At 44.0% G+C, this 25,180-nt stretch overlaps 1 protein-coding gene across 2 annotated transcripts; it reads left to right on the plus strand.

The window, feature by feature from the left end:
- Positions 1-2,588: 2,588 nt before the first annotated feature.
- Positions 2,589-23,455, plus strand: kcnk10a (potassium channel, subfamily K, member 10a). 2 transcript variants are annotated; one of them, XM_048984873.1, is made up of 7 exons: positions 2,589-3,426; positions 7,344-7,747; positions 15,195-15,312; positions 16,739-16,899; positions 18,189-18,381; positions 19,063-19,205; positions 19,713-23,455. In XM_048984873.1, the coding sequence occupies exons 1-7, from the start codon at positions 3,372-3,374 to the stop codon at positions 20,337-20,339; spliced, it is 1,701 nt and encodes a 566-aa protein (XP_048840830.1). In that variant the 5' UTR covers positions 2,589-3,371; the 3' UTR covers positions 20,340-23,455. The 2 variants fall into 2 exon arrangements, with proteins under 2 accessions (XP_048840830.1, XP_048840831.1); XM_048984874.1 differs by lacking the exon at positions 2,589-3,426 and adding an exon at positions 6,852-6,884.
- Positions 23,456-25,180: the final 1,725 nt, after the last annotated feature.

Raw genomic sequence — 25,180 nt, forward strand, 5'->3', positions numbered from 1 at the left:
CGGTTTCAGCATGTTGCATGTTTCATGCTTAATGTGTTGTCTTGAGGTCAGAATGAACTGTCGCAAGCAGGGGCTAAAGACAGAGCCTAGTGAGCTGGCAGTGCAGCATCAAAGTAAACAGACAGGCTGAGCCAGGGTGGTGGGAAGCGGCCATGGTGACCATTCAGACACTGATAGGAAGCATTCAGACTCAATGTATGTTCATAACAGCGGGTTATGGGTCAGCGCTCACTGACACCTTAAGGGAAGTGGCTAAATGCAGAGATGTGTTTGCAAGTAGATCATTTATATGTTCTCCATTGTACGTGCATTTCCTCCACTGGGTGCTCTGGTGTAATTTACTAGTAATGGAGTGCGATGTGGTTTATTTTAAGATTCACAGGAATGGCTTTACGTGGGTTGGTGCTCACCACTGGATAACCAGCCAAGGGAAAATAAATTAATGAAAGAATGAGTCACGTTAGTGCATGGAATATGTAACGGAAAACACAGAGCAGAGATCAAGATAAGGTAGGCTAAGATAAGCTGAAATAAGATGATAGATTTTATAAATCCCATGAAGCAAAATGCTGGCATTGCAGCAGCAAGTTATTAACGGCATCAGGCAAACATGAGCAGAAGCCTCATCCCTCCATCCATCCATCCATCCATCCATCCATCCATCCATCCATCCTCCTCCGAGCACAAGGCCGGTGTGCACTCTGGATGGGACACCTGGCTGCTTCTGGACGTGCAGTAGTCACACTAAGACTTGAGAATTTGTAAGGCCTATATTTGCATTGCCAGTCAACGCTGTTGAGGCGGATTTATTGAGATGTAATCGGTGTTGTCTAGAAAAACAGGTAGTACTGATAAACTGCTGAAGAAATTTACTTCATCAATACTACATATATTAACTTGGAAAGTGTAATGAGTTTCATTGGAGATCTTAAGCACAAGAGGTGTATCTGAATATTTATCACACTGTGCACCACCCACAGACTCAATCTCAACCTAAACAGTCATATAATCATTTATTCATGGGCTTGTAGAAACATCACATTTCATTTCTTTTTTTGAAATACCAGCATTATGCAGGTTTGGTTAGTTTACTGCGTAAAACACAAACGTATGAAGCCAACATCCAGCATGTTTGTAATGTGGAAATCTTCAATGCATTGGTGTGTTTTTATCCCAAATAATTTAAACAAAGATGTCAGGAGAATAATAGGAAAATGTGTCTGCATTGTGGTATAAAAAGACAAGCATATACACCATGTCATTTTATATATATATATATATATATATATATATATATATATATATATATATATATATATATATATATAATGACAGAGATCTTTCAAGGAAATCATTGTACAGTTCTATAAAGGTCCATGAGAATGCAATCAGAATAACACATTTAGACCAACCCAACATAAAAATATGTCAAAGAACAATAGAATTAGAAATTAGAAGATTAACACGCAGTTTGTACCTCACTTTTGCTAGATACAGAACCTTCTACCCAATCATTGCTTTCAATACTAAGTTCCTTGCTTTGTGTTTAGGAACTTTTGACCGCCGAATGTCTAAATATAGAGAAGAACTATGGTCTATTTCATATGAACATTAACAGATATACAGCTCCCCATGTACTAGCATGGCACTGGCTGACTATGCTGAAGAAGTTTATTAGCATTTAGCAAAACGTCGGAATTGTGTCATGGCTCCAAACATAAGTCTACAAATGCTACTAAAATAAGCAGGCTGTCCCCCGCCCAAAAAAAAATCACTAGAGAACTGCTAATGGTTCAAAGAACAATTGCCTCATGTTTAATTGCACTTACTATGGGAACTGAATGTACACTGTATAACCTATAATTGTACGATTGAAATCGTACTTCTACAAATTGAAAATCGCACAACTGTAATAAAAAAGTTGCCTGTTTACAGGACAAGCATCCATTTGACTACAATATGCAGAATAAAATATTGTCGCTAGCTGGCAGATATGATGAACTGAACAACTATACGCAAGTGGTGACCTTCCGACACAAACACACACAGCCGCCTGAAATACCGCTTTATAGACATAAACTCTTTGGCACTGAAGTATATTTAAACTGTGGGCAGGCGTTCATGTATCGTAACATCTCGAAAGCCGTCAGATCATAATAAATTACGTCACTATGCGGACAACCTCTCGCAGTACATTAACAAAGACGCGAGGGAAGAGTTTCAAAGACGTTGCATTGTCCAAGACGACAAGAGATGCCTTTTATCGTCTCCTGGAGAACTGAGCAATCTGTGTGTTACCAAAATACGAACCCCAAGTTTCAACATCCCACATGCGTATCATATAATGATCTAAAAAGCAATGTAAGGGATTTAGCCATAAATTCTTAATATGCCTAGTTACTCTTTGTTTACTTGCTATGTTAAGTGAGCGGACTTCATGAGTTCGCATCCAAGGGACAGTGGCTCATTACATTCGGGGAGGGGTTAAACACGTTTGCTATACTATTACCATTGCAACTATTAACATGCGATCAGACACGACGGGATGATGTAATGGTGCGATCGGAAGAGCGCGCGCTACGCTACATCCCTTCGTCTCGCACGCTTTCCTTGCCATGTGCGTGCATTACATCTCCCCGCCTAACGACCAGGTTCGCGATGCATGGCGTATCAAAAGCCCATGACAATAAAAACGACAGGTGCACACCCCTTTCGGACGACCAGCAGCACCGCCGTGGCTCGATATCGTGCATAAGGCGCTGAATCAGCTGGCGGCGGTGTCTTCTTTTTTATTTTTATTTTGGCAATTCGCATTTGGAAGACTGCGGCGTGCAACAATAAAGCCACCGTTTGGCAAAACTGGATTCATGATAACGAGGCATGAGAAGAGTGATAAGCACCACCGCTTGAATTAAAGCCGTTGTGTAATAACTCGCTCTGTAGAAATGATCCTCAACTCTGTACTGCGGATGAATCACCGTGCAGCACGTTGGCGTGAAGTTAATTAACTGGGGCTTCTACGGACGATGCACGGCATGCACTCTTTTTACATCCCTTTCTTATAGATGCGAGTGGACTGCTGGGAGAAAATACACCGCAGTGGGCGCATACAGTCATGCGGCGGTGCTCTTGAGGGGTGCGACGGAGCAGTGAAAGCTCATTCCGATCACTTTGCCTGGGCACTATGCTCCACCTGACAGCCGCAGAGTAAAAGCAGCGGACCAGACGCTCCTTTTCATTTTCGCGTCTCTCGCTGCTCCGTTAAACACAGTATACATACCAAAATATACATTTTTTTCCCGATTTTGATTACACCCGAACCAGCTGCTGGCCACCGATCGTCTCTTTTGTTTTCCAACCGAGTCGTCGAGATGAAATTTCCAACAGAGAACCCAAGAAAGCCTGGGAACTTGAATCCTCCTCCAGGTTTGTACGCCAGCCTTATTAATATCATATTACGTGCAGCTCTTTAAATGGTTTTATTATAAGAAAATATGTATGCGTTAAATATAATACATGGATATTTCATCACTGTGATTTCTGGTGGAACTTGCCCCAACCAATAAGTTCACGGGAATAACGAAGCGTAGAGGGTTTTATACTGAACACCTACACATCTTTTTACGCACACCTTATTCCACCATTGCGAAGCTTGGAGCGCAATTTTAAGCGTATTATGGGTAGGTCTTTCTCATGCCATGTTAAGGAGCAGGCTATTGTTTTGTTGATATAATGCTGATGTGCCGCTCCCTTCTCTAAGCAGTGATTGGGGACCTTGGCCTCCCTTGAATCAGAGAGTCTTTGGACCTTACATTCCTGTAATATGTAAGGGAAGATCCATTCGGGCTTTCCTTCTCTGTCCATTTTAACCGGGCAATACCGGCGTTATCACTTCTGGAAGCGCAGCGTCTTCATTTGCATTCATAGCGGGTCTCTCCAGACACGACTCCCCCCTACTATTCAATCGTACGCGGTGCTTCCCCACGTCCTCCTTCCATTGGGTGGCAATGCTCTGTTTGTGTGAAGACAATAGCTGTCAAATAATGAAAAACGTTACATTTTTCCACAATCAAAAGTGCCATGTATTTAAGATGTGCCACGCATTATGGATACATTTTCGCGTAAAATACGGAAACAAACCTATGTAATTTAGACTTTACGCAAAGTGGCTTGCCATGTGCTCCGTGCACTCTCGCAGCACATTCAGTTACTTGCAAATAGACGTAAATAGAAATTAGCTGAACACGTCGAGGTTACTGAACAGATGCGTCTCTTTCATCAAATGCTGATTTAAATCTATAGTGAAGCACATTCAGATGAAGTGTCACCCGGAAAAATAATTACGGAGCATGGGGTGATATTACTTCATCAGGTCTCAGCTGGAGCGCAGGGTGGATTCTGGCAGCGTCGCGTGCCGAGTGCGTTCTATCAGGTCGTCCACACGCGCTGTCACGTGGCGGCCGCGGGCAATAATTTACAAATATTTGTTTGTCCTTGCGCGTCAGTTTTTTGGTCTACATGTGCAACTGTTTATTATGATAATTATAACATGAACAAAACCAATGTGTTATGATGCAGAAATACTCGATCGAATGAATTTTCTATACGTAATATTTAGGATGGAGTTGATTGAATAGCATCAATGTGTTGGTACTACAATAAGAATGTGCTTAAAAACCACACCTCTTAGTAAACTAATCCGGGGGGGTTAAATATGAAGCTTCTAATCATAGCTGGCAAATTAAGATAAAATGCGCTGTAAGCCAATTCATACATTGTACATGGGAAGTATTGGAAATGTGTTAGCTTGAAAGCTTGAAATTAAAATGATTGTTTTATTTATTTTTTAATCGCCTTGGTTTTTATATGGAAAGGTGAATTAACTAATAATCAACAAGGGACTGTTTGGTTTTGGTGTCAGCGCTTCAGTTTTATCGATGGTCCCTTATTTTGTGCTAGTCTGTCCCCTGTCCTGTGGGAATGTTGACCCCCACCGAACGGACATCATTGATCGGAGAAAAGTCATTGGATTGAGGCGAATTAAAACTGGATCGCGTGGGTCTGTTTTTCGCTTTCAGTCTCGTGTGTAGTGAATTATACATTGATAACAAGTATAATAATAATAGTGTCAGGTTTTATTGTAATACATATTACAGCTTATAAATAGTATTTTGAGGTCTGATAGTTAATATAGAGGTAATCAAATAAAGCTTACACACTTAAACTGGACCATAATTGTGTGTCATCCTATTGAATTTTACGCGAGTTTTTGCCACTAAGGTGGCAATTAATTCTTTTTGTGGTTCAGCCCTGAGTATAATTTATTCATGACCTCTTAATCTGAATTGATTACTCACAATAAGCGTTCAGTACTGGAATATCATAATCACATATGTAACATACAGAATGTATTTTGTTGGATTTTGCACTGTATTCTGCTGGTCATATTCAAAAATTGCAAAAGTGCTATTGTGTGATGAAATATGTTTTTGAAAATTGAGCAATAACAATGAAATTAACACGATGAACGAATTGATATCCTTTTGGTCTTATTGTAAGACATGTTAGTTTGCTTTTTTCGTTTTGTGTCTTTCTGTCATCATCTTATCCACACGAGGATACTTTCTGTGTGTGGTACAGTGTGGAAGGATGTGCTGAAATGTTCTGCAAACACATGAAAGGCGCAGGATGAAACAAGCCGTGTACGTTTCAGGGGCGACTCATTGCTTACGACCTGCTTGTTTCACGGGTGACAGGGCGCTTGTGTAGAGGATCGCACACCTCAGATAAGCTGCCGTTCGCCTAACGGTCGCCGATCTGCTCCGCCGCATCTCCATCACAGATCATCCAGAGATGCTTCTCATGTTCTCCCTGCTCCGGGGCTTTCAGCGGCGTCTCCTCACACTCTCGACCCTCACCGGAGACGATTCTCTTGCCCCTTTATGCGATTATAACCCTGTTAGGAGCTGGAGTTTCAGAGCTGCCTAAATCCCATTTGGACATCCGTCACCGGTTTCACCGGCGAGTTTCGGCAGCAATATCACTGGAGGTAGAGTTGCTCCTATCCTCATAAACAGTGAATGCGGTGTAGAAATATTGACACGTTTTAAGATTCTGTAATAACACATGGGGGGGGGGGCTTTCTCATTCCACTTGTGAATCCACAGATAGCTATTCAAGATTAGTGTTAGTCACATCTTAGTTTATTTTTAGACAAGGAAGAAAAGAGCCGACACAGATACCCAGCGACCAACAACAAAACAAAACACCGCAAAGCTTGTTCCTAACTCATTACCACATCCTGCCCTGTCTTTGGCTTCCACCTTCAGTTTCAGTCCCCAAATAAAAGCTTCTTCTGTCCTCAGAGAGTGAAAAGATGCACATCAGTTAATTCAATCTCATCCTTTGGTTCTATTAAATTACTGACACCCATCCAGAACTGCATAGTTCAAGTCCAGGAAAAAAAAATCCAGACCAGGGTTTTGTTTTCACCAGCCAGATGAGCATAAAGAGTTAAAGTCACAGAGTACGCAATTCATTGGTTGAAATAAAATCCTGGTTTGGAATTTTATTTTCTGGACCAGAAATATCTACCTCTATACTCATCCAATATACCGATCCCTCTTCTTTGGGTGCTGAACCCTTGCATATACTTTTCTTTCTTTTCACCAACCCCCTTAATAAAAATAATTATTAAGGGAGGCCAATCTGCTCATGGCAGGAGACTGCAGAGAGAAAGTTCCATCACCAAAGTGTCTGACCCGCACAGATGGCTGTTATTGAACACACAGGTGCAGTATTGAGAATTCCCGGGCCAGTTGTAGGTACTCATTTGTAACGGAGAGCAGACGGCAGAATATTCTAAGTGTGTGGCGCTGATAAAGGTAACCACCTTAAACTGTCCTTATCTTTATGGTCATGGTGGGATGGTTTATTCAAAAAAAATGGTAAGGTAGTATTAAATGAGATATATTAAATTAAGATATATTAAATTAATTTAGCACTCTTTTACGTGCCAGGTGTCATGAGAGTCGGGATCAGACGTGTCCTTGGAGCGGTTTGGGTTAAGGGCCTGATGGTGAAATGTCTCTCAGTCCCATGAGCTTCTAATCACAATCTTAACTGGCAGAACCACAGACCGAGGCTTGAGTCCTGATCGGAACCTGCTGCACCACTAAACTAAGTCTTGAATCTGAGCTTTAACATGTTACATATGGCATAATGTGGAAATTGTGAGTCGCTTTGAATTAAATCATCAGGTAGGAGACTTGTTCTTTTGACCATTTGAGTGTTAGCATGTGGTTTTGTAGGGTCCATCATGCCTTTTTGTTCTCTTGATTCAGTTCCAGTTCAGACCAATATGACTCCGAAGAAGGTGAAGTCGGGAATGCTGCAGTCCAGTTTGGTGCAGGCCAGCGTGGCGACCATGCAGAACCCCATGGGATGTGAGGTGAAGCCGCACAGACACTGCTCGCTTCCCCGGCTCTCTGTGTCGTCGCGCAGCGGCATGGCTGTGGTGGCCAGCATGGACAGCGACGGCTCCACGCTCCACACCGTCATGAAGTGGAAGACGGTGCTCGCCGTCTTCGTGGTGGTGGTGGTCTACCTGGTCGTCGGCGGCCTCGTGTTCCGGGCCCTGGAGCAGCCGTTCGAGAGCAACCAGAAGGACACGATCACGCAGGAGAAGGCGGTGTTCCTGCAGAAGCACCCTTGTGTGACGAGGGACGAACTGGAGGCTCTCATCCAGGTAAGGTCCCACCAGAAGTGTTTCGGAGGAGCTCGTCCGTAGTTGCTTGCTGAGAAAGTCAGTTCCCTAGTGCTGGATCAGGGGATCCACAGGGGATGCAAAATATCCCGGACAAGGACATCGAAGATGAAACATAAGATCTTGGAAAATATCAGGTATACACAGAGAACTATCATGAGTAAATCTTTCACAACTTCAGACTGTAGGACACGGTATAAGTACGGTATAAGTACTCCTGCACATAAATGGAACAGGAAATGTGATTTAGGCTAAGCAAATGCATTAACCGAAAGAGCCCAAAGCAAGCAAATGGATCAGCATCTGTGGCGTGGCATGCGATGGCATTTCAGAGGTTTTCGTTATTTGCTTTCCAGACACTGGGGATGTAGCTCATGTCTCCTTACAGTAAAGGCAGAGCCATAAGGAAAGGAGACGCGACCTATTCACGGTCGGGAAAAGAAGCTGACGTTGGAGGCTACATAAGCAGGTCAAGTCAGAGACCCGCTATTGATTTTCTCCCTGAAGAGAATCACGGTGCTAATGGCAGCCACTGAGAAGGCTGGCCAAGGCTCCATTTAAGGCAGTAAGCAGAGGCTTATCTCTGTTCTCTGCAGCAGGTCTTTGCCGTGAAGCTGGAGGGGGTTACGCACGTATATGTCGGACAGAGGTGGGATGTTCAGGTTCAGAAAGTACAAATCCAGAGCAAGATTTTGTTTCAACCAATCAGTTGAGTACTTGTGACTCTTCATATTAAACTGGTTGGTTGAAATAAAACCTTGGTCTGGCTTCATACTTTCTGACCTGAACTTGCCACCTATGATGTCAGAAAATGTAAATAATCCGATACTGGGCCCTGGGTCTTCTGCCTTGTGTACATGAACATTTATTGTGTCCAGTGAAGTTTGGCAGCATCAGTGGGATGGATACAGCTGCCTTCAGTAGCTAGAGCAGAGGTAAACAATCCAGATCCTGGAGTGCTGATCCGGAGCAGGTTTTACATCCTACCTGATGAGTTACTATCTGCCTGAGATCAGGGGTGGTTCATCAGAGATCGGGTAGGATAGAAAACCTGCTGGATACCGGCACGTGTCACTGTCATCCATGATGTTCACTGATACATAATAGACATTTTGTCACTTGTGCTTGTTGTGTGTAATTCCATCTCTTATATTTTAAACTCACAATAAATGCCATGCAAATAGCTCTTAAGCTTCCTCAAAGCAAAAAGGATCAGGAAATTAAAAAGAAAGATGAACAGGATAAATCAAAGAAGGCAATATATTGCGCACTGCATGACCTTGTGTGCAGTGGGCAGATAATCAAAGCAGAGTGTATGAATCTGGTGACCGGCAAAGGAGCTGCCCACGAACTGTTTGATTAGTCGTCCCCTTTGACAAACCGCCTTTCGGCCAGCACTGGGCCTTCACGTCCAAAGCCCGTTTGGCATCTCCGTGGAGAGGAAGAGTAACGCCCAAGATTTTGAACGTGCCAGCTATCGATCCTGGACGTGTGAAACATGACCGTCAGATGGGCAGTTACCCCGACGATGCCAAGTTAGACCCGGGTGCGGTAAACGACAAGAGTGACAAGCAACAAGCAGGTTATAAGCAGTAAAACCAGGGACGGCCTGAGCAGGGAGGAAGCATAAAGAAAGTGCATCTTTGATCTGAAATCTGTGTACCATGCATAAGACTCCTGGACTGTAATGTTCAACAAAGGTGTTGTTTTTTACAGGTTCACTGTCAGAATAAATTAGTATCAATTTGTGCCTTTGCTGTATCGTCAAGGGTAGATGTACTTTTTAAGGTACAGAAAAGGTACTGAGGAACATTTCTGTACCATTGATGGTATATTAATACTGTTTGTACTTGTGGGATGTTCCCTACAGTCCATTTATGTACCTTAAAAGGTACCATTACAAGGGCAGCCCCAGTGGCAAGCAGAGGTACAAACTGGTTCTCTTTTTTTCTGAGAGCGTAGGAGGGTTTAAGTCAACGCCCTTTATTCGTCATGAGTATGATGACAAGGGCCCATGTAAACATGGCTCAAATATAGAAACGCGTAAGATTTCTTTTTTAAAATATGAAAATATAAAAAGCAAAGTGCTGTAGGTGTTGCTCATAGCCAGTCGCAAGCTAATGTCAGTGGATACCTAAGAAGAGACAGATGCTTACTGAGTAGCAGGTGTGAGAACAATAAACAGATAAATAAGGAAACACAAACAAATATGAGAGCAACAGCAAGTACTGAGACCTGACAACATGGAATTTGGCCTGTGATGGCCTGTGCAAGAAAGAAAGAAAGAAAAAGAAAGAAAGAAAGAAACAGCTTTTAAACCTGTTACTCCGTGACCAAATTTAACATGGTCTCACTCTTACAGCGCAAGCAATGCTCTGCTTATTGCAGTCGGCAGCAACGCAGGGAGGAAAGAGCCACACCGGAGATAGACTCCTGCTCCGCCTTACCGAACCTGCAGCCCTAACCGTGTAGCACTGGCACTGGCACTGGCACTGGCCTCGGCACCACGCAGGGTGTTATGAACCCCGCGGTCTGGAGTATTATGCTGCTCCCCGTTGCAGACAGAATAATGGGCGGGGCATTACAGTAAGAGCGTGGCATCGGTATGGGAATACCAGTCATGAAAACAGTACTGTCCTAAAGGACAGCGGCGTCACTGTCAGCCTGAATTTTATGGTCAAATCCTTACTTTAAGGGAAAGCGGGTGTAATGGTGAGAGTTGGAATCACGGCTCTGACGTGAGTATAACACACTGAGTCATCACTGAGGTGTGAGAGTTTCTAGAACGGTCATCACAGGGACACGTCCTGGCGTTTTATTTTTTTTCACCTGCCAGATAATGTTCCTCTCCACCATAATGCGCAAGAGAGGGTTTAATCCTCGCACAACAGAGGCTCGGAGCAAACGACGGGCTTTGCGAAGCCCTGCAATAAGTGCCCTGCAGTTGGAAAGCGTGACTGTCACAGAGGGACGGGACCGGCGGGTTCGAGAGAGTCGCCTTCCAGGTTTCGGTTATGCAGTTAGCGTCAGACTGAGCTCTTTGGTCACAGCCATAAAACACGAGCATCCTGTAGCTTCACCTTAACAGTGAAATAAAGCAAAGACTAAGTGTTTCATATCTGGCATTTCAGAGGTGTGATTCGTTGATAATTGGCTTCCGCCAGAGACGTGTATAAATGAAAATAATCAAGCGGAAACCTGTTTATTGTGGTCCGACAGCTTTCCTGCAGAGTCAGCCTCATAACAGATCGTGAGGTAAACCTTTGTAGTGCAGGCTGGAAATACTACTGCTTCAGGTCAGATTTATGACAAGTGCTGCCCTGTTTTACAGATGCTGATGGCATCGTCATGGCGACAGCATGGCTTGGAATGCGACCACGCTTTCTGTACATTCTGCACTGACGCTGTCTATGGGTCTTGGGTGAAATGTGTTCATATGAAGCAGTAGTTTGTGGAGGGGGCACCCCATGGGAAATTACTCTGTTTACGGCCATCACAGCTAACCTTCCATTGCAGTGTGTATGTGTGTTAGGCACTCTGTGCGTGACCTTACAGTGACGCGGTGTGGTATCCAGCTGTGAAAGATCGAAAAAGCGAGCATCCGGGACTAAACTGATCACCAACGACCTCGTTTCCAGTTCTGACAAAAGTTGAGGGCTACAGGCTGTAAAAGTGTATTTTCAGTTCATAGCTTATCAGAGGGATCAGCGATGAAGGGTTCAGGGTCGTGACCTTCGCTAAATTAGCCCTGAGTGGAAAGGGGAGGGGGCGGCTGAAGTTTTTCTCGCCTGGCCTCACATCTGAAGCGCCCTCTCGCTTCTGCTTCTCTCCATCTGTTGCTATGCAGCGGGAGTCCCAGCTTCGGTGACTCAGAGTCCTGCCAAACATATGGCAGGGTGCTGGGCGTGGGCAGCGCTGCCGCCACTGAGGTGCGGCAAAACTTGGAGGAGTGAAGGACAGTGCGTGTTCTTTTTTTTTCTTGTGGGGTACGGTGAGGTGAGGTCAGCCGAGCGCCGGCCCTCATCGGCGGCGTCCCACGGACAGTGTGGTGACTGGGACCCTGGTCTGGGGTCTTCCTGGGGTCCATCTCTAAGGCTGCTGTGAGCGTTATCACCGGGCAGGAAAACCGGCAGTGTTATTCATGCTCTGCAGCAAGAACATAGTCTTTCACTAAGGAATCTAAGTAGGTATGAGCACGGAGTGATTTATAAGCTGTTTATTATTAATTTATTGCTTATAATTTGTACCTTACACTTTATCCTGTCACTGAATCTAATAAGAATAAGTATAAAGTATATGAGATTAGATATTCTTGGAATCTACCTCTCTATGCCCCAGTATTGGTGTAACTGTCATATGTTACCCCAGTGTTGTTGTAACTGTCACATGTTACCCCAGTGTGGGTGTAACTGTCATATGTTACCCCAGTGTTGGTGTAGTTACCCATTATGTTTAAGTAATTAAATGAAGTAAATTTGTAGCATAGTTAAAACAACTGAGTATTGCCGTGTGTTAAGTTTCCGAAAGGAAAGTAAAACCACAACTGATAGTGCCGTAATAGTAGCACAGTAAAACTACCACACTAAACCACAGGAGTGGAAGAGGAGATATAGAAAAACAATAAACATTTCAAAGATTGTTTTGTTAATATGGAGTGAAAGCCAGTCTATACAAATAGGTTTTCAAACGGGATTTGAAAACAGCTATTGAAGTGGAGGACCTGATGTTAACTGGGAGGTTGTCTCAAAGGTTGGGTATGCATACTGAAAAGGGGTAATCAGCCTTTAGCTTTAGTCCACGGTCCTTTGGTTCAGGGTCCTCCCTACATGTGGAGAACGGTGGATGTGGGTTTGTAGCCTGTCAATGTGGCAGGGTGGAACCGAGAATGGAAGTTGTAAGACTAGATATGCTTTAGTCCAGCGTGACGTATGGCTGAGACAGATAATGCATCACAAGAAGACAGCTGGTAGGATGTCCGCTTAGGTCCTGCTAGGCTCAGCTTCCTACATATTTGTCTTTCAGTAATATTCATCAATCCAGCTCTCTGTACCCAGCTGGACACAACACGTGAGGAGTGACCTTTTGGATAGTTTCTAGAACTTTCCAAGGCGTGTTACAGGCTGTAGGAGGATAAGTGAAACTGAAAGCTCCCTTGAGGTATGTCATTTCCAGACTGCATTCGGCCAAACTGCTGTCCTTGTGCTCCACAGCCGGTAAGACGATCGGCCCTGTACTATAAAGAGCACCTTGAGTGGAGCCTCGCGACTCTACAGCTTCAGCGACAGCTCTGCTTCTCAACACAGCATCACGCGAGCATCTAGACAGACAGACTGTCAGATGACATTTAAATCTAAAACAGTTTATCCTGGGGTATCGCTCTGCTATGATGGGTGTCAGTGGCATCCATTTTACAATGTTTTCACTGTGATGTGTCAACCAGATGCATTTGATTTTGCAAGTAAGATGTGAAACGCTGGGGAATCAGATAATTAAACAGAACGAAAAGGAGGGAATGATTACACAGTATTTCAGAGAGCCCCTTTAAAACCTGAATGTTAAAACTTTGATGCGGTGGTCGGAGGATGCAGTGAGTCACAGAAAAGTGCTCCATAGGTCCACGATGACTTTGGAACACTCACCCTCTCCAGCCCTCTGTCACCACATCCCCGACTCTCGTTTGTTCACCCTTAATAGGAATGTCGTCCCCTGACCTTGAATGATGTGCCACAGTAGCCCACACGGAAGCGGATTTGCCGCAGCCTCTCGGGGGAGCAGTAGCCGTCCGCGCAGGTCCCCGCCACTTGCTCCTCGGCCGCTCCGCCATGCTCGTGGCCATGTGGAGGAGCCAGCCAGTCTGCTGACGCCGCGGTTCCGCTCTGGAGAACACGCAGCGGGTCCGCACCAATCAAAGAGCCTACAGCTATACGTTCTCCTCCAGTCAGCGTTCTGGAGAATTCTCCAGATGCATGCATCGGTTGAGTTTCGCTAGGACCGGTTTGCAGAAGCAGCAGAATACAACATCTCATGTTGAAGCTATAAGTCAGTTAGCATTTTGTGCTATATTATATTATATATTAAAACCTGTAAATGCATTATACATACCTTCATAAGGCATTATTATGCATTCATAAAGGATTATAATCATATAAATCAGTAAATATATAAATATTTATAAAACTGATAAAACACGTTATAGCCATTTTTACAATGCATTATGAATGCTCTTTGAAGGTTTAATCTGAAATGAATTATAAATACTTTCATAATGCCTTATAATGGTCAGTATAAGCATTCATAATGCATATTACGCATGACTATAGTGTGTTATGCCTTATGAATAGTTATAGCCGTGCTTGTAATACTTTATGAATGTATTATCATGCATTATGAAGGTATTTATAATGCATTATAATGACTGCTTTAAGTAAAGTTTTACCGAATTAACTCAGATGGATGGTTCTTGGGGTCTGGGGGCTTGAATCCTGCTTCTTTTCTTTGTGCATGTGCAGTTTGTGTGTCTTGTTTGGGTTTTTTCCCAGTACCCTGGTTTCCTCCAAAGACACGAAGTTATGTAAACCAGTGTCTCTAAATTGCCTGTATTATTCAACTGTGTATGATCCCATTCAGGCTGACCCCTGTCTGGTTCCCAGTGCTGCCAGGGATAGGCTCCAGGCCCCCTTGTGAGCCTGTACTGGGTACACAGTGAGGCGATGAATGGACTTCATAGCATAGCTGAGGTAGCAAAGTCATAGAAGTAAGTGTGCAGAACTGCAAGAACATTTAACAGCTGGTAACATTCAGCAGGACTTGGACGGCGAGACTGTTTTCGTGGCTGCGTGTCAGTCAAGGTGACTCTGGCTGATTGGGGGCCACCCCATCCCTAGCCTGGGCCCCATCCCTGCCGGCACGCACCTGAAGCAGGCACCGGCGTCTGGCAGTACCCCTCGCTGCTCTCCACCTGCGGCTTCCATCTGCTCCCGGGAAGTCTCGCTGTGACTCGGAGACATTCGTTGGCTGGTAGGGGGAGCATAGGCTGAGCCAGAAGTGCGGCTTCAGTGCCTCTCCCGCCGCCCTCCCCCAGTGACTCCGTCACAATGATTCATTCTGCAAAAGCCACTGAGTCACCATCGCCAGAGTTCCCATCCACTGCGTTACACAACTGGACTCTACGTTGCATAAAACACCTGGACCCGCCCTCCATCCCTGCTCTTCTGATGGAGGACCTCAGTTATTACGGACGGCAGGAGAACGCGAGCCGTCAGATCCTCCCACATCCCATAATAGTCGAAGGCAGGGTGCAGTAGTGTGGTTCCCTCCCCACACACGGCTCCGTGTGCACGGCGACAGACTTTCCGGTCGCTCAGGTGTCTTTGCTTACTGTCGTTTGCATGGGCGAATCGCTAAATTAATCCGAAGGTTCTCCTCGCAGCATTCCATAGACGCCGCCAGTGCCGGAGTGAGTCCCATCGGCGACACAACCTACAACTCCAGCCACTGGGACCTGGGCAGTGCCTTCTTTTTTGCAGGAACAGTGATCACCACCATAGGTAAACCTCCATGGCCTGGCTCATGGCACCCAATTCACTACACAACGTTCTTTCCACGTTTTGCAGGTCTACCCTATGTTTTTTACACAATGCAAACTCGCTTTATTTTTAAATGAAGTAATTCATGCTACTCCTGATTGAATTACTGTCCCACAGGAGCAAAAGATGGAGAGTTTGTCAAAACAGAGAACTTTCATCTTTTTAAGAAGCTGTTTTCTGTTTTTATACAAAAAAAACCCCCTGAAAAACATTTTCAGGTTTCAGTCTGCAGTTGATGTGGTAGTATGTGAACATCTCCATCATTTTGTCGTTATATGCTTTACATAATAATTTGGCAGTGCTGGAAAACAGATATAAAAAATATACAGAAAAATGCAAAAAGAGATGCTGTTATAAATGCCTTATATTAAAAAGTAATATGTAGGAGTGTTTAATGAAGAAATAAAAAAGAATCATTACATCATTACATAGCAAATATATTTTTTTAAATGACTGCATTTGTATTTGAATGGCTGTGGTGTTTGTCACTGGACTTGGTTACATTTTGCAGTGGAAGGGCCTCACAATATGGTCCTCAGATACAGAAAAATGAATCATCTTGAGACTGACTGGTTCCCTGTATTCTGCTCTGCTTAAGGGCGATACCCCAAAATGTCTGCTAAATAATATACTGAAGCATTTCTGGAATAATCAGACTGGTCACATCTAATTCTGTCCTCCCCTCTATCATTTAGTTCTACCGTAAAAACAAATGTATGTCCTGAAACACTTTATTTGAAGCTGTCATCTCTAATATATTATAGATACCTTCAAAATGCAATAACATGGTCAATATAAGAATCAATAAAGCATTACAGCATCTTTCATTTAGTCAATAAGGTATTATAGTGTTGATTATAATACTTCATAAGCTCCAATGAAGCTCCCATCTATAATTAACTATAGATACCTTCATAATGCATTATAATGCTCGGTATAAGAATTAATAAAGCATTACAGCATCTTCTATTGACAGTCATAAGGCATTGTAGTGTTGATTATAATACTTCATAAGCTCCAATGAAGCCCTCATCTATAATACACTCTAGATAACTTCATTATGTATTATTATGGTCTGTATAAGAATTAAGGATGATTTGTACAGCATTATGAAGTTATTTGTAGTGCATTATAGATAAGAGCTTCATAAAGCAGTCATAATGCCTAGCGAACATGAATATAATGTGCTATGCCTTTTTATAAATAATTATAGTCATGTTTATAATGCTTTATGAATGCATTATAATGTGTTTTGAATGTGATCATAGATTGTTATGGAAATGGCATTCTCAGAGAGTGTTACCGTATGTCCTTCTGTTCCTGTAGTGTTTGGAGAGAGGTTGTGCGTGGGTTAATATGCCCACCCTCTCTGCTAAATTCTCCACAGGCTATGGAAATATCGCGCCCAGCACAGAGGGAGGGAAGATTTTTTGCATCCTGTACGCCATATTTGGAATTCCCCTTTTTGGCTTTCTCTTGGCCGGCGTTGGTGATCAGCTTGGCACCATATTCGTTAAGAGCATCGCAAAGGTGGAGAAGATGTTCCGGGTGAGTGGGAGAGCTCCACACACTGTAGCCTAATACAGACAAAGATCTTACAGTAAGGGTGAATTGCAATGTAATAGTGTCCAGGGTCATCCCAGAACACAGTCTGATCAGGTGCGCTCATGTAAATGGAGAGGACAGTCGTTAACCCAAACCTTTAGGGAATGGAGCCTTTAACCCACGAATCCCAGAAGTGGTAAACAGCTCCTAGTATGTGCTTTATCTAAATTTCATTTTCAACATTTACTTTTTACTGCCTGAATTTTATTTCCTTGAATACATAATATCTGTGATTGACTACTGTTGTTACCTTATGGAAAACTGTACAAGAATGTGGCCCTAAAACCAAAGGTTTTGGTGTATTATATGGGAGCAGATCTTAGGATTTAGGATATAGGAGTTAGTTCAAAGCAAACTAATATGTGGAAATGGAATCTCTTGCAGCAACTGGATCAAGACATTTGAGGGACAGTATTGATAAAAGGTCATATGGGGTCACCGGGTAATTTAACTTAACGCAATGGAGGAATGACTTAATGTGGGAGGCAAACGCCCGATTAACTTCACTTCAGGGAAAAAAAAAAAAGATCAGGCTATTAAAGTGTGAGATAAATCATGACAGCTACAGACCATAATTGAGCATTCAAGGGGTACCTGCGTCCCCTGAGAGGGAATCAGCTGCCCGTGGCATCCATGTGCCTTGAAATCGAGAGGCGGGCCTGGAGAAGGAGACCCTGGTGTTCCAGTGCTTACAGGCAGCCTGTTTAGCCGCCTCTCAGGGTGCAGAGGTCCTGCGTAAGGTGACGCTCCTGCCAGAAATGGAGCAGGAAGAAAGGTGGAGCTGAATGCGCCAGTCTCTGCATACAGATGAATACAGTCCAATACAAATGAATCGAATAAACAAATGGTTTTTAAATGCCCTTAGGGAAAGCTGTTATTTTCATTTCACGCTAAGGTTGATATATTTGGTAGATCTAAGAACTGCATTTTGTCCTTAATACGAAGGGTACAAGTCAATATGCATGGATATTAGCGTTGTTTATGCAGTCGAGCTAGTTTGCAGATGCTGTGAGAGTGGCTGGAAGCTTAGAGGAGACAGCAGGCCTGTCAAGCCGTCAGGTTGGTATGCCCAGCATGGCAAGAGCTTGATGGATAGATGTTTCCATGCCATGCTGCGATTCGTCCTTCAGCAGACGGCGTGGGATGATACGTTAGCCTGTCTTACTGAGGCCTGCCTTGCGGTGTCGGCCTGCACAGTCGCTCACCCAGTCATATCTCGCTCCTCTCCTCAGCGGAAACACAAGCAGATCAGTCAGACCAAGATCAGAGTCATCTCCACCATCCTCTTCATTTTGGCTGGGTGCATCGTCTTCGTCACCATTCCTGCCGTAATTTTCATGTACATCGAGGACTGGACGGCGCTGGAGGCCATATACTTTGTGGTCATCACCCTGACGACCGTTGGCATCGGCGACTATGTGGCAGGTTGGCAATCATCGTCTGTTTCTTAAATATGTTTGCTGCATCTTGAAAGGAGCACAGAATTTTTCACCGGTCAGCCCAGATCACATGACCTTTAACATCTGTCTATTTGCATATATTGCTAAGGAGATGGTTCCAGAATTGATCACAAAATCAATTCTAATTGAAGACGTTTACTTAACGGAATTATATACACTGAAGTAGCCTGTACCAGTTATTTATATTGCTGTCAGTTTAACAACAAAAATCATTTGAATTCCCTGGCTAATAAATCCAAACTGTAATAACTGATACAGTTTCTAGTTTGCAGAGCGACATTTGGTATCATGTAGCAGAGGTATAAAGCATGAGCCAAGAAAACAATTTTGGGCTTTCTGCCAGGGATACATGGTTCTAATGTGAAATTAAATTAGCTGTTAATTTTATTTGAAGGAAGAATTCTATTACTCAAGATTTTATCTACAAATCTGCCAACGTGCTATTGATTATTTGCATTTCGACACTGGGTGACAGTTATTTGTAGGCATCTCGGAGGTAGCAAGTCTATAGAACTACTAATGCAAAAGCGTTTCTGAAAAAGTACCCCACGTTTTGTAAAATGAAGACGGCATGGAGAAAGATTTTGGGCTGGGTGCCAGTGTAGATGACCACGAGCGACCATGTGTGTTTGTACCCCTGTCCCAGGTGGGGATCGGAGAATAGAATACCGGAAGTGGTATAAGCCACTGGTCTGGTTTTGGATCCTGGTGGGCCTGGCCTATTTCGCCGCCGTCTTGAGCATGATAGGAGACTGGTTGAGGGTTCTGTCCAAGAAGACCAAGGAAGAGGTACAGTGTGGCCGTTTTCAGTATGGGGGATGTACGTAATAATACAAAGTATAGACTGAGTAAGCTGTAATCATTGTTGACAGTCAAAGGCTATAATTCTGCAATTTTATGTGTACGCAAAAGAGGGAATGTAATTATAGAACCACTAGAATTACTGAAAATTATTATTTTTGCCTAAGGTTAGTATAAATTTTTATAGCATATTTGCAAACGAAAGGTGTAAGTATATTACTGGGTGCACAGTGTGAGGAGCAGGGTAGGAAGTAAGGTTACTGTAGTGTGCAGTGTGAGGAACAGTGTAGCAAATAAGGTTACTGTGGTGTGCAGTGTGAGGAGCATTGTAGCAAGTAAGGCTACTGTGGTGCGCAGTGGAGGAGCAGTGTAGCAAGTAAGGTAACTGTGGGGGGCAGTGTGAGGAAGAGTGCAGCAACTAAGGTTACTGTGGAAACGTGATGTGATTTAATGGTGCCACGTTGCTCCTGCCGGTGCCACCACTGTGATGCTCAGGTGGGCGAGATCAAGGCCCACGCAGCGGAGTGGAAGGCCAACGTGCGCGCCGAGTTCCGGGAGACGCGCCGGCGCCTCAGCGTGGAGGTGCACGACAAGCTTCAGCGGGCCGCCACCATCCGTAGCATGGAGCGCCGGCAGCTGGGGCTGGACCAGCGGGCGCAGTCGCTCGACGTGCTGTCTGCAGAGAAGCGGGCCGTCTTCAACAGCCTGGATGCCGACCGCTCCAAGACCACTTCGCAGGAGAGCATCGACTCAAAACTGAACAACTTGCGGGCACGGGCCGAGCAGTACGAGAAAGGCGAGCAGGCTGCTTCTGATGACAACATCTTCAACCGCCTGGGCTCCGTCACCCGGTTGGCCAAGCGCAACAAGAACAAGGAGCTAAAGAAGAACATCCCGGAGGACATCCGCAAGATGTACGACACCTTCGGCTGCAGCCTGGCTTCCGGCGAGGAGAAGAAGGAGGATGAGGAGCTCGGCGAGAAGGAGTTCAACACCAGTTTGACGGATCTTCCCCAATATGCAGAGGCCTGCTCGCTGCAGAACGGGTTCCCGCTGTACAAGGAGGAGGGCGATGAGGGAAAAGAGGAAGAAAATGAGCTAAAGACAAAGACTATGCCTTAGAGGAGGTGGCTGACTGGATGGAAGATGTCTTAGCATCTGCTCACGTGCCTTAACTCCTCCTGTTCGAAAGGCAGCGACCTGGAGCTGGCCACGTCCTGCTTCACACTACTAACTGTTCACTGTGTCCAAATGGTGGATTTATTTGCCAAAAAACGGAGCGAATCAGTCACGTCAGGAGGAATGACTATGACATAATACCTGACAATGTTTTGTTACTTGAGAACGATCAAAACAATGATTTTTATTTAAGAAAACAAAAAAAACATTTAAACATAGAAGATTGCAACGGATGGGCTTTCCAGAAGCCTGAACAGTAACACGTAGTAGCAAATTTATTTGGCGCTATCGACGGGCCTGTGACCTACACTCGTGTTTTATAATGAAACTCTCGACATCCGAGATGATATACCGATCCCCGTTCTGTTGTTCTGTGTCAAGTTTGTTCAGAACAGAGGGCATGGCCGCAGAGGGAAGGCGAACGGGGACGCTGAGGAGAGGAGGATGCACATCAGGAACCAAAATACATGTATTCATAGAGTCATGCAAGTGATTGTCATACCTTAGGACTTTAAACCTGAACTTGGGAATGAAACCAACAAGCACTCTGCTATTGCATGGTCTTGGAACTACCCTGTCGTCCTATGGAGCATAATGTATTCAAAAGCTTCAAGTTCACGGTCGAATCTCAAAATCGAAATCTCAGGGCTTGTCGTCCTACTGTCGTTGTTCGAATATCTTTGTCCCAGTCGCGCTGCATTCACACTCCAGAGAGGGGCACCGTCTGGGCCCGGCCTTGGGAAGGTAACGGCTCTCATCGAGGGCACAGATGAGGAGTCCCAGGTCGAAACCCGGGACTGAATTTGCAGGTTTGGGTGTCAGTGGGAGGCGGCTTGGTGTACACGAGCGTGTCCGTGCAGCGGCATATGTAAATGTGTCTGTCTATAAGCACTAGAGCGTGTGCATACTTACCCCGTCAGGCCCTGTGAGCTGCACAGCGTGTTCAGACGCTGATTCTCAGAGGAAGGCGGGTCTGTGTCGTTTGACTTATTTTTTTCTTTTATGATTGCCAAAGCGGTTTGGCAGTAATTTATGAAAGCGAATCACATTCTTAGTACAAACCAAATGACTTGGTGGCCTACTTAACAACTGATTTTACTCCTAGTTGGCGTAAACAGCGTGATTAGCTCTGGAACCCTTACAGAAAAGGCACAATACGCAGAATGAGGATGTACTGACAACACGCCTGCCTGTTTCAGTTCTACCCACACAGTCCACAGTCAGCGAATCAGAATTTAATACATTTTTATTACAGGATCAAAGAGCAAGAGATCAGAACAAAGGGTGCACACAGGCATGTATAATCTCAAACAGCTCTCTACTCCTTCTTATTAAAAAAAGACATCTTTTAAAATCTGAAAGCGTTTTTTTTTTTTATATATCTAACCCAATATCTTTGCAAGACACCAACTTAAGTGTATATATGATACAAAACTGACTCAGAAACTGAGTCACGTCTTAACCTGCAGTACTGATCAGGGCAGTAGGAACATGAGATCAATATTCAATTTCATCAATTTATTTTTGACTTAAAATTGCTATCTGGCATGAGAGGAGTAGATGCCAAGAAGCATTTCCTCTTAACTGTTCCCAGCTGTGAAATAAACTACAAAGTAATTAACACTTTCCAAGTTACTAACAAACCAAAGCCCTTCTGGGCTTTTGTAAAATGGCAGTATTTATTCCAGCCAATCTGGATGCGGAGTCTTAGCATAACTACACGCAGGTGCAGCGGCGTAGCGATACACAGTGCATAAGGTGTGTACACACCCCCATCACCAAAATGTTACATTTTTTGCAGGTGAAATTAAAAAATATTTGCATCTAAGATCCGTGTTCCCCATCATTGTGGAATCCCGTGAGTCGTTAAAACGCTCATGTTTAGGAGTCGACTTGTTTATACTCAAGGAATAAAAAAAATCACAAATAAAGCACCAGTTTGCTGCATTTTCAAGTTCAGTTTTCAACAATTTAAAATAACATCACTGTAATCATCACAATGAATCAGCTGAAATGTCTGCAGTTATGAACAGTCATTTAAAATATACACAGTTTGTTTTAGTCCTGTTCTTAAGAAATGCTAAAATAGGTTGGGCCGTGCCGCAGTGGAGTGCACTGGGAACTGGGAGCAGAAAAGCTAGATACGCACAATACCTACCCCCTGTCGAAAATTCCTGGCTATGCCACTGCTCAAGGGGTAGCAACTGGAGGCTGTGGATTCACTGACACTTACCATGTGTCCTGCTTAAGAGGTAAAAAACTTATCTTATAAGACATTGCCTATTACGTGGACGGCGCTTTAAATAAATGGCAGGTTTTTGGCTGACTGTGCTTTGGAAATTGGCGAACGTTTGCGAATTGACTGGGAAGACAGATCCATTTTCTGCAGCATCTTTAAGCCGTGGAATGTCTCCCTTGTGTGGTCACACCCTTGCTTCCAGTGAGGTGAAGCACAGTGTTGATGTTAATCCAAATTTACTGTGCCCCTGTGTGTACTATCCAAGCTGTGCATTGTCCTACATGAGTCCTTCTCAAGAACTTTGACTTAAGAATTCTGGCACCAGCCGTGAGTCTGTATGTAATGAGGGACATCAGTTACACCAGTTGCGCTCTTCTGTACTTCCCAGGTTTGAAAATGTCCCTCCTTGGCCCAGTCAGGCTAAGGCCCCCAGCCTGTCCAGGGTTTTGCCCGAGGCATTGGCCACTCAGTGTGAATGCAGCAGCTGATTCTCAATAAATGTTTGTTCTGAAAACAATAATAATATAAATTATTATTATTATTATTATATTAATAATAACAAAAAAATATTAAAATGATTGAAAACAAAAATGACAAAAAAAGACATGGAATATAAAAGCATGCAATTGTACAAGTACATTCTTGGTATGGTTTTGATTGTACCCGCACATGCTTACTCCCGCTGTTTTCGGATTTCCATGTTAAGCGCTAAAGTGAGCCTACACACTCGAGTCTGGACTTCGTACACAATAGAACTTGTGTGACCATTACATTTACTGTAGTGAGTGCCTTTTGCAAATAAATATCACCATTGATTTCAGTGACTGCTTGTCGTTTGTGTTTTGTTGGTCATCATAATCACTAACCAGTTGAGAAAACAAAGTCTGATTGGGGGTCAGTGGCCTCGCTCAAGGGCCCAATGGTGACATCACTCAGCCGGCCTTGGGATTCGAACCGGCAGCCATCCGATCTCCAGGATAATAGCCTATTTTGCTGGCTCATTGGTCAGAACTGTAGCTTCCAATACAAGACTGCGGGTTTGGTTCGTGCCCCCATAGCCCAAGAACACATGGTTTAGTTTCAGTTGGCCATCGTCTGTGTGCCCTGTACTGGCCCGGCACCCTCCAGGGTAGGACAGGCACCATGCTCACCACAGCCCTGTACCAGATAAATGGAAATAGAAAAAGGATGGATCCATTTGAATTAGATCAAATCCATTGATCACAAAGAGAGATTTGTTTGCATAATGCGGCGAGCATGTAGAGCACAGGCGAACATACTTACAGTACATTGCAAAAAATAAGTGCCAAAGACACTAAACATGTGACACGTGTGAGTTTCATAATAAGAAGCCCAAGTAGTGCATTACGCGCTGGTTAGATGTTGGAGTTGAAGCTCCACAGTAGAGTAGTGATACTCTCTTAACCCCTGTGCCAAAATTCTACTTTCACCTACCCCATCCTGATCTCCATGAGACATGCAGACACATATGTAGGTGAGATCAAGCTTGGGGGGGATCACAATACAGAGTTAGCCAGCCTGCAGTGCCCCAGGAGATGGGGGTTAAGGGTCCGTGGGCTATTCTGGGGAGGCTCAGAAGCAGCGACCTTCCAATAACAGGCACAAAGGCACAAAGGTTTTTCCCGCTTAGCCTGCTGAGCCACTCAGCCCCAGCAGAGCCCCCACCCTTTAGTTCACCCTCCCCCATCCAATCCAATGGATCCTGGTTTGCTGGTGGTCATGATTCCTGCTATAAATGGTATCCAGCTTGTCATGCCACCAGCACTAGCCTGTCGCTCTCAGGTACAAACCTATTTGTATCTGCTGCACAAATGCCAACTGTGTATTTTATAAATAATCATCAGTGTGAAGTACCTCAGTAAATAAATGTAACTGTCTCCATTTGCCTCCCTACTGGAATAAATCAATATGAATTTGAAATCCAGGACTTAGGTCCTCTCCTTCCATATCAGACAGGGCATTTACCTTGTTTGACCTCATTTCGATGGTCAGTATCAGCACCAGTGGATTGTCCTTTACCAACAGTTACTATGTTTGGGACTCCTCAAATTACACTTTTATCGATTTTGTTGGTTTTTTTTGTTTCACAGAAGTAAGAAGGTGCTTAAAAATTCCAGGGCTCGCGGTAGGATGTGACCTTCGCGATCACTTTGAAAGCAATAGCTGATTTCTAAGGGTTCCATTATTAGCGTCTCTAGGATCATTATCAGAAGGCTAAATTGGGCTCAATCTGCTCAGTCAAAAGACCGGATGCTACAGAAAATTCCAGTAAATAAATAATAAGAGGCATTGCTTTTTAGCTAGCTCTGAAGGTTCCTTGATAAAAGACAGCAAATATTCGATTAATCCTAATGAACCTCCATGGACCATGCTGAGCAGGGCTGCTCGTGTTCATTAAAGCAATTTTCTTTATTTTCATGATGTGCAATGAACTCCATGACCTTTATAAAGAGATGCATTATCGACAAGTTTATTTATTGATTTAGACTTACTGAAAAATTTTAAAAAGCATTAATTATGTCAC

Source organism: Brienomyrus brachyistius, chromosome 19 (assembly GCF_023856365.1).
Source record: "Brienomyrus brachyistius isolate T26 chromosome 19, BBRACH_0.4, whole genome shotgun sequence".
Lineage (NCBI taxonomy): Eukaryota > Metazoa > Chordata > Actinopteri > Osteoglossiformes > Mormyridae > Brienomyrus > Brienomyrus brachyistius.